The sequence below is a fragment of the Lathyrus oleraceus genome, chromosome 1 (assembly GCF_024323335.1).
Source record: "Lathyrus oleraceus cultivar Zhongwan6 chromosome 1, CAAS_Psat_ZW6_1.0, whole genome shotgun sequence".
Lineage (NCBI taxonomy): Eukaryota > Viridiplantae > Streptophyta > Magnoliopsida > Fabales > Fabaceae > Lathyrus > Lathyrus oleraceus.
Window position 1 is genome coordinate 367637097 of NC_066579.1, and position 9516 is coordinate 367646612.

The 9516-nt window shown below is 30.0% G+C and overlaps 1 protein-coding gene across 1 annotated transcript; it reads right to left on the reverse strand.

Moving 5' to 3' along the window:
• Positions 1–7399: 7399 nt before the first annotated feature.
• LOC127115770 (uncharacterized) lies at positions 7400–8224 on the reverse strand. Its single transcript, XM_051047230.1, has 2 exons — positions 7859–8224; positions 7400–7559 (listed from the first exon to the last, which is right to left on the reverse strand). The coding sequence occupies exon 1, from the start codon at positions 8128–8130 to the stop codon at positions 7864–7866; it is 267 nt and encodes an 88-aa protein (XP_050903187.1). The 5' UTR covers positions 8131–8224; the 3' UTR covers positions 7400–7559; positions 7859–7863.
• Between the last annotated feature and the right edge of the window lie 1292 nt (positions 8225–9516).

Sequence of the window (9516 nt, forward strand, 5' to 3'; positions counted from 1 at the left end):
TTACAAATTTTTTGAGTTGTTTGGTTTTGGCATCACTCTAATATATAACACTAGGGACAAGTAGTTTTGTTACATGTTATGTTTCTTGAGATGTTTGAGTTATTTTAATTAGTAATTTTTGTTGAGACTAATAAATATTTTTCTGAAATATTTGATATTTTATTCTGTTGCATACTTCATGTTATAATTTACGAGAAAGATATAGGTTGTGAATATGTAACACCGAGGTTTAATAAAATTAAATGTGTTATTTTTATAAATCAAGGATGTCAGGTTTTAGGGTGTCGCAGACGCAGTTGACGATGAACAATGCCTCGTGGGGGAGCCACAACAGCGGGTCATGTTGGCGATCGGTGGCAATAGGAAATTGTGAGCTGCATGAGGGTGGGTCATGGAGGAGGGGGCCAGAAAATCAGGTGGCACGCGAAAGTGGGAAATAGTGGTCACCAAAAATCAGGATCTATAAGGTGAGTGCGGCAGCGACAGGCAGATGCCGCCAAAGTTCAGGTCGCGAGGCTGCAGCGGTTCGGCCGCAGACTGTGGTGGTTTGGGCTGTCGTCGGTTACATAAGTTAAGCTCAAAACCAAACTGAGATTTTACACGGGCTAATCTCAAAATCAAACAATAACTCTCACAGAGATATTACACAACAAAATCATACTCTTTGGTAAGTACTATTTAGCATAACACCAGTACAACACAACTCTCACAAGGATTTATCACTCTCTTGGCACTAAGGCAACTTTAGTAAAAAAATTAGAAAATATATTTAAAAAAAGAGAGTAGAAAGAATGATATAACGGTTTCTATTCAGAAAACTAGTATATTATGAAATGAAGAGGAACCTCTTTTATACACGAAAAAGTTGGGCTAAAAAAGGAAATGATACATGGTTCATTTTAACGATTTAATCGATTAATCAATCTAAATATGGAAGGGATTTTGAATTCCACTGTCATTAATCAATTAAGAGCTCCTTTAATATATTTGGAGGTGTTACAAATGAATTCATCTATTAACCCTAATGGGATAATTGATTAATCAATGTAAAAATCCTTCCGAATTAGTTAATCAAGCTAGTAATCAATTAAGTACGCGAATAAAAAAAGGTTTTTAGATATTTTATGTAAATATAAGAAAATGTTTTGAAAATCTTTGTGTGTATATGAAATTACCTTAGTATCTCAAGAATTATTCTGATACCTTTTACAATAAACTAATCACTCAAACAAGCGCTAAGCGTAGGACCAGACGAGCTTTCACATTTTCTCACTTTCATAACTTCAGATCTTCAAGTTTCTTTGCTTGATTCAATATTGACTTAGCACTTCAACTGAAACTTGAATCTTATGACTAGTAAGACTTGAGATATCTTTTTGATCATATGTTATCATCAGAGATTACTAGATACTTGATATCAACTCCTATTTTGACAATTGTCACCAAGAACTTTGTCGAATGTTATTTAACTTAAGATGTTGTCATCATTAAAGTGGATTGACGGTTGTCATCATAAAAAAAATATTGATTGTTGAACTGACTCTACAGTTGTCATCATAAATTAACAGTTATCATCATCAAAATCAATTGACGATTCCATACGATTATACCTACACAACACAGATTCAAAGATAGATTTATAGGAATTGGTTTAATGGAGGCCCGTTATCGAGGAGAGTAGGACCTTTTTCTAGTTAAGAAGAACAAGAGGAGAGAGAGGGGGGGGGGGGGGTTGTTTGCAAGTGAAGGAGAGAGTTTGGTCTACAATTAAAATACATGGAAAGTGGACTACAACATTTGTAGAGTCATAATTGAAAACTTTTCATTTACTAAATGTAATTCGTACATGATTGATTTTAAAGTAAAATTTAAAAAATAAATATGAAAAAATATAGGTTAGTCTAAAGTCATGTATCTCTTTATATATTGTTATAGATACCTCATCATTTGTTATGAATTTATCTTCAAAATTATGATGTCCCACAAATAGATTTGGATCAGGTTACTTACTCTCTTTATAGTAGACTTGGTTATTTACATAACCTTCCCCAATGACTATATAGTTTTTATGAAAAAATTCTCATACCAAACATAGAGTAATACACCACTAAAGCACACCCAAGTGTATCCTTTCCATTTTCTAAATTAAATATATTAAAACAGATCACTAAATAAACTCAATTGCATTATTAACAACATTGCTCATATTTACACCCTCAACTCTTCAACTCTATGATAAACATTTTCACTTCACCCATAATACTTACTTGAATTGAAGTTCTCAAAATTTGAATTGAGTCAACTCATCCCTACAAAATCGGCTTGTAGGGTGAGGATTTCTCCCACTTATAAACATAACACATGTCATATCTCTAAGTAATGTGAAACTAAACCCACCCCTACAAAGCCAACACAATAAAGGTTTTAGGGACTACAATGAGGCAAGTCAAAGTGCCGCAATTAAGGCAGCTAGGGCCGAACCGGAATTAAGGAGGAAAGTCCAACAAGAACCCTTCACGCTTGGGCCTCAATGAGCCCAAAGTATGGACGATGTGGGAAGTCTAACAATGGATCTAGGATAGGATCTGATATCATCTCAGAATTTGGGTTGGGCCTAACTCTTCCCTATAAAATCGGCTTGTAGGGTGAGGATTACCCCCACTTATAAACACAATACATGTTATATCTCTAAGTAATGTGAGACTAAATTCACCCTTCAAAGTCAACACAATGAAAGGTGTCAGGGACTGCAATGAGGCAAGTCAAAGTGTCTCAATTAAGGCGAACATGGGGGACCGCTATTAAGGTGGAAAGTCCAACATAAGTAATATTTATTATTAGAAAAAAAAGAGAAGAATCTCATAAAATAATGGTTAGTCAATAAGGAAGAGAGAAAGAATGTGAAACAAGAGAAAATAAATAAGAAATAAAAATAAGACAGGTTACAAGAATCTTATGGAGATGTTAAATCATAACCATTTACCTTTACTTTTTATTGACTATAAAATTTGTGTTTCTTTTATTTATAATAGATAAGAACAAAAATTTCAATAAATATTTTAGTATAATTGGGGCATGAGTCTTTTTGTGGGGAGAGGTTAATCACTTTATAGATTTCACTTTTTATTAATTTTGTGTGCTTCCACGTTGTTCTTTGTTCTTCCACAAATCCGACCAAGGAGAAATTCTCCTTAGTTTTCTAACAAATAGTATCATAGCCATTTGATTGTTTTTGCTAAAAAAATTGGCGATTGTATTATTCACACGAATAGTAACTTTTTATGAATAATGCAAGATTTGGTCAACGTTACCAAAATTTGACAAAGGTGTTCTAAAACACGGAGATTCACAAAAAAATTCAAAGCGATATTGAGGAAGTCAGATTCGATTGAGAGCAATATATGGTTGTAGACGAAGGAAAAGTAAAATAGAAAAGTTTGATGGTGCAAATTTTAGCTTTTGGAAGATGCATATCGAAGATTATGTGTATTAGAAAAAAATTACATCAACCTCTCATGAAAAAAAGCCAAATTCAATGAAAAAAGATGAGTGGAACCTTTTCGATAGGCAAACACTTGATGTTAACCAGTTGTCATTTTCTCAAAAATGTTGCTTTTAACATTGCAAAGGATAATACCACCACTGGTCTTGTGAAAGTTCTTTCTAATATGTATGAAAAGCCTTCAACATCAAATAAAGTTCATTTGATGAAGAGGTTGATTACGCTTTGGATGACAGAAAATGTATCAATTGCACAACATGTCAATGAACTCAATATTGTCATGATCCAATTGAGTTAAATTAGAATCAAATTTGAAGATGATGCACTAGCATTGATACATTTTTTTCCCTATCAGATAGTTGGAGTGCTACTATCACAGATGTGATTAATTTATTGGGAAGTACAAAGATGAAATTAGATAATGTTCATGATATGGTTCTCAGTGAAGAGATCTGACAGAGAAAGTTCGGTGAATCATCATCCTCTTAAGTATACCATAAATAAGCAAGATGAAGAAATTCAACCAGGGGATATGGACGTGGTAAATCAAAGGACTGACAATCAAAATCTAGAAATCATAGTAGTTTCCATAATTCAAAGACTATTAAATGTTCAAATCATGGAAAGAAATGGCGCTATAAAAATTAGTGTATAATCCCAGGCGAAGAATCAAGAGGAAAAAGATGAAGCAAATGTTGCTTCAACCTTAGGAGGAGATATGTTTTAGTATGTTCTTTGGAGAATAAGGAAGAGTCTTGAGTGTTAGACTTCGGAGCATTCTTCCATGCTACTTCCTAGAAATAATTCTTTAAGAATTATGTCTCTGGAAGCCTCAATAAACTTTACCTTGATAATTAACAATCTTGTGAGATTATGGGAAAAGGTGAAGTAAAGATTTAGTTAAATGGGTATGTTTGGGAATTGAAAAATGTCAGACATATTCCCGACCTGACAAAGAACTTAATCTCCGTAAGCCAGTTGGCTAGTGACGACTACACAATAGTCTTCCATGGTGATAATTTCAAAAGGTGCAATGACGATTGCTAGAAGTAGGAAGAGTGATACTATTTACAAGATAATAAGAGCATGCAATTAAATTTCGGTTACATCTAATCAAAGTTCCAATTTATGGTGCCATAGATTTATCCATATGAGTTAGAAAGGGATAAAGGTTATGCACTCAAAAGGAAATCTACCAAGTCTTCGCTTAATAGAAATTAACATGTGTGAAGACTGTATACTTGGAAAGCATAAAAGAGTCATCAAACAAGTATAAGAACCCCTAAGAAATAGAGACTCGAGCTTATTCACTATGATGTTTTTGGTCGAACAACTATATCATCCATTGGTGGAAAGAATTACTTCGTAACTTTCATTAATGATCACTCTAGAAAGGTATGAGTATAATTTCTAAAACATAAGTCTGAAGTATTCAAGGTTTTCAAGAGATGGAAAGTTATGGTAAAAAGTGAGACATGATTGAAGTTCAAAAAGATTAGAATCGGCAATGATGGTGAAAATGAAGACACACGATGCATTCAAGAAGTTATGTTATGAGTATGCGATCAGAATGGAAAGAACTGTGTCATGAACTCCTCGACACAATTGTGTAGCGGAGCATTTGAACATAGCATTGATTGAGAAAGCTAGAAGTATACATGTGCATTCAGGCTTACCAAAGCAGATTTAGATAGAAGCAGTCAACACATCAACTTACTTCATCAACCAAGGTCCATACGTTCCTTAGAGCATAAAATATCATACTTCTTTCGTTTCATAAAAAGTGTCATATTTAAGCATACGCGGTTCTTAAGAAAATGATTAGATGTGTTAATTTTAATGATAAAACTATATCGTTTACTATGATACCCCTATTAATTATAGTTAATAGAATAGTTGAATAAAATGAAAGTTAATAAATAGGACTATAGTAGTGAAAAATAATAATAAATGTTGTATTTGTATAATAAATGAACAATTTATATTAAGGGTAATGTTAACTTGTGTCCTTGGGACACATGTTAAAAAATCTAAAAATAGAAAATTTGTATTAAAAAAACAATAAAACCATTAATTATAAGGGTAATGCTAACTTGAGCTCTAGAGGCACAAGTTAAGAATTAAATAAAGTAATGTTGGATTGAAAATTGTGCATTGATTTTAATAAAAACATAAAATTATTTTATAATTATTTTTTTCAATACAATCATTTTATAAGTGACTTTCGTATCTTGTGTCTTTATGGCACAAGTTAGCATTAACCTAATTATAAACATATATTAAATTCAACACACAATTTTCAATAAATTTTTACTATATTTATTTGTGTTTTTGGGATAAAAATTAGCATTATCCATATATTAAAATCAAGAAAAAATATCAATGAATATTTCACGAGACAAATGAGATAATATTCAATCATTTCTTTCTTACCTTCCCGTGATAGGCTTTCATTGGGAGTATTGAAAAACATATTTTTCCAACAAATTCTAACAAATTTTCCAAGGTTAAATTCCCGCACAAACGAAATTCTCACATCCATTAACCACTATAATTAAGAAGAGTATTTCTATTTGTAATTTGCTACCCACAAGATAGAAATGTGCATATCAAATAACGTTGTTTTAAGGGTTTCTGTATAAATGAAACTAGGGATGTGCATGGTTTATGAACCAAACCAAATTGAACGATAAATATGATTTGATTTGGATCTTGAAACTGTTTTCATAAAACCATATTATTTTTTAAAAACCGATTTATAAGTGGGTTGGTTCAGTTCCAAACCAGTTTAAAAAAAAACATTTTTTTAAAAAAATCATTTTTTCTCTCAAAATCAGTTTTTATTTTCTTTGAAAAAACTAGTTTACTTAGATATTCAAAATATACGATTCAACATACCATAAATTTGCTTACTATCATGAAACGTTTTCTAATATATGATACAGTAGACCATAACTTCAAAAAAACTTTTTCATAACCTTGTTCAAATCTATTGTTTTAAACATTGTATTAACAAATGGATTTAAGTTATAATGTTTTATTGAAAAGCAGGCACATTGTGATATGCTAACACTGCAAAGTATATATTTAAAGTGCATGGAAATTAAACTCTATAAGGTATATCAAATTGTTTTTTGTCCTAACTATAAATTGGAATTACGATATTGTTTCGCCGAAGATTTTTCATTAAACTATTTAGTAGTATAACAATTTATACATAAGTTATTAGTATTGATTGAAGAAGAATTGAAATAACCTATTTATACAAAAAAAAAATGCATTGAATCACAAAATATGCCCACACATGTTACAATTTGTATTTAGATATGAAAATGAATCAAAGCTAAGAGTCACTCGTACACATAGCACCTAAAGCCCCATAAATCATCATTACCAACAAGCTATTGCAATTGCAGGGGAGGGGAATCAAAATCCCATGAAGCGACAACTTATGATCAAAAACTTGAATTCACCAACAATAATTATTCAAAAAAATCAAATGCTTTAATATCTTTGGTGATCATAAAATAAAAGCAAATCATCAAAATGCAATAAAGTTTAAGGTATCAACAAGTTGAAATTCACCTCGTAACTACAATTATGATTTATGGCCATAGCAGCGGAAGGAATAAACCGAAGTCGTTTGGGTTTGAAGAATTTTGGGAATTAGGGTTTAGATTTCAGTTGTGCGAAAGAGAGAGTTTTGAGATAGTGAAATTTGATAACCAGTAGCTGATCCAAATTGAAATATGGTTGTCGGCTTTTGTTTTGTTTTGATAAATGGATCGCGGTTTTATTTTGTTTTGATAAATAGATCACCGTTTTATTTTTATTTTGTTTTGATAAATGGATCACCGTTTTATTTTTATTTTGTTTTGATAAATGGATCAATGTAACTTATTTTATATGCCTCATTTTTCAATTTTTTTATAAAGAAAAAAACAGGCCAACCAACCGTCTCCATATTAACAACTAGGATCCTGACAACAACAATAAAAGAAAAATAGATATTATCAATCTTCTCTCTTTGTTTTGAGTAGCTTCTTCGTCGTTATCTCTGCGGTACAACAACGTTAACATTATATCATTATATAACACCATTATATTTTAGATTATCGTTTCTAAATTGCTTTCTAAATTGCAAAAATTAATTGGAAACAACAACAAAAAATTATTTTGCTATAGTTCTGATGATTAAAAAGTGATATTATCTTACTATAGCATAAGAACAAAGTCACCATCGGTATTCTCTCTTAATACATGGAAATTTAACCAATTCAATAAAAAATTCATCACAATAGAGCTAAAATAAATATATAAGTAAATAAAAAAAAATTGAGATGAAAAAGACGGAACCTGAATCAGTGATGAGATTCAGCATGCTCTTTGTGAGCGAGATGGCGACGCTCGTTGGGAAGAGCGACGAGGTAAGAGAAGATCATACCACCGTAAAGGACGTGGAGCAAAGGCTTGATAGAATCTGTCTCAATGTAGTTTTCGCTGTAATTGTCCAAACCTCTCTTGACGGAACTCTTGAGGTAAGCGAAGGAAAGCATCGGTTTCACGTGTTCAGGAAGTTCGGTTACCTTCTTCCCCTTGATTTCGTTGTAGAATCTCCTAAAGGCCATTGTTGATTGTTGGGTTGATGATTCTCGACACAGCAAACCCTAATATTCAATTCTCGCTATTTCTCTTAATGGAATAGGGTCCCTCTTAAATAGGGATCATAAAAAAATCTACGCGGATAAAATCTGTTACAAATTAGAGTTGGGTAGTTTGATGAATATTATTTGATAAAATAAATTAATATTTAAATATATGTTTTTTTAATAAATATGGTTACGGGTTTGATGATATCGTATATACAAATATTTTATCCCTAAATAGATTATAAAATATATTTAAATATTATTAATTTATTATATTTTATCTTTTTAGGAGTATAATCGATTTGATTTAAATCAATTTTTGATTAAAAAAACTTATTCAAACTGATGATATCTTCATTGACTTGGGTATATTTTAAAAATGGAACCAAATCAAACTAATTTTTTAAAATACTATATTTATTTGTGTATTCTTTACTATTATGTTTTTTGGTGTATTTTATACTATTATTTTTTTAAATAATATATTTTATATAATATATTTCATATTTTACTTTTAAAATAAATTAAAAGTTATTCTTAATCCATACAAAATATTGAAATGAAAATTATTGCATCATGAAATAAATTTATTATCCAATGCAAAAATTGGCACTTGGATGAAAAGGGCAAGAAGGACTTTGAAAGCTTAATAAATAAAACAAAACAATAAAAACAAAAGATTTTAAACACATAAATTAACATTTCATATATCATGTGCATTGAAGAAAATTAATGTATGAAATTTTGTTGAAACCTTTATACTAGGATATTATATGACACCCAAAATTTAGACATTGTAGTGTGTTCTTTGCAATTTTTGACGTATGTATACTTTTGAAATTTATAAAAATTAACTGCTATTTAGGTTTTTTTTTAGTCCTTTTTAACTTGAATTTAATTTTTAATGACATCAATATGTTCGGATAACTGTAAGGATGTATATAGATAATAATTTAATATAAATCAAATCAATTTTATCATTATACTTTATAAATTAAATCACTTGTCACAAAATTCAGTTTGAGATTCATAATTGGTGCTGAATCGGATTAAAAACGATTTTAAGTGATTTTTGATTTTAATTCAAATCATCTATTTCATTTTAAATTTTATTTTCTTTAAATTAACATTAATTTTTAAATTTAAATACTCAAACAAATTTTATGAAGTTTTGAAAAGAACATTTATTACTAAAAATACAAAATATATATTTTATTTAAGAAAAATAATAATTTTATTTGAAAAAAAATTCTGAATATAATTTTTTTTCCTATATAAAATATAAAATTCTGATTTTTTTAAAAAAAAATTAACTTCAAAAGAGTTTAAAATATAAAATTGGTTTATAATATATATATGATGAAG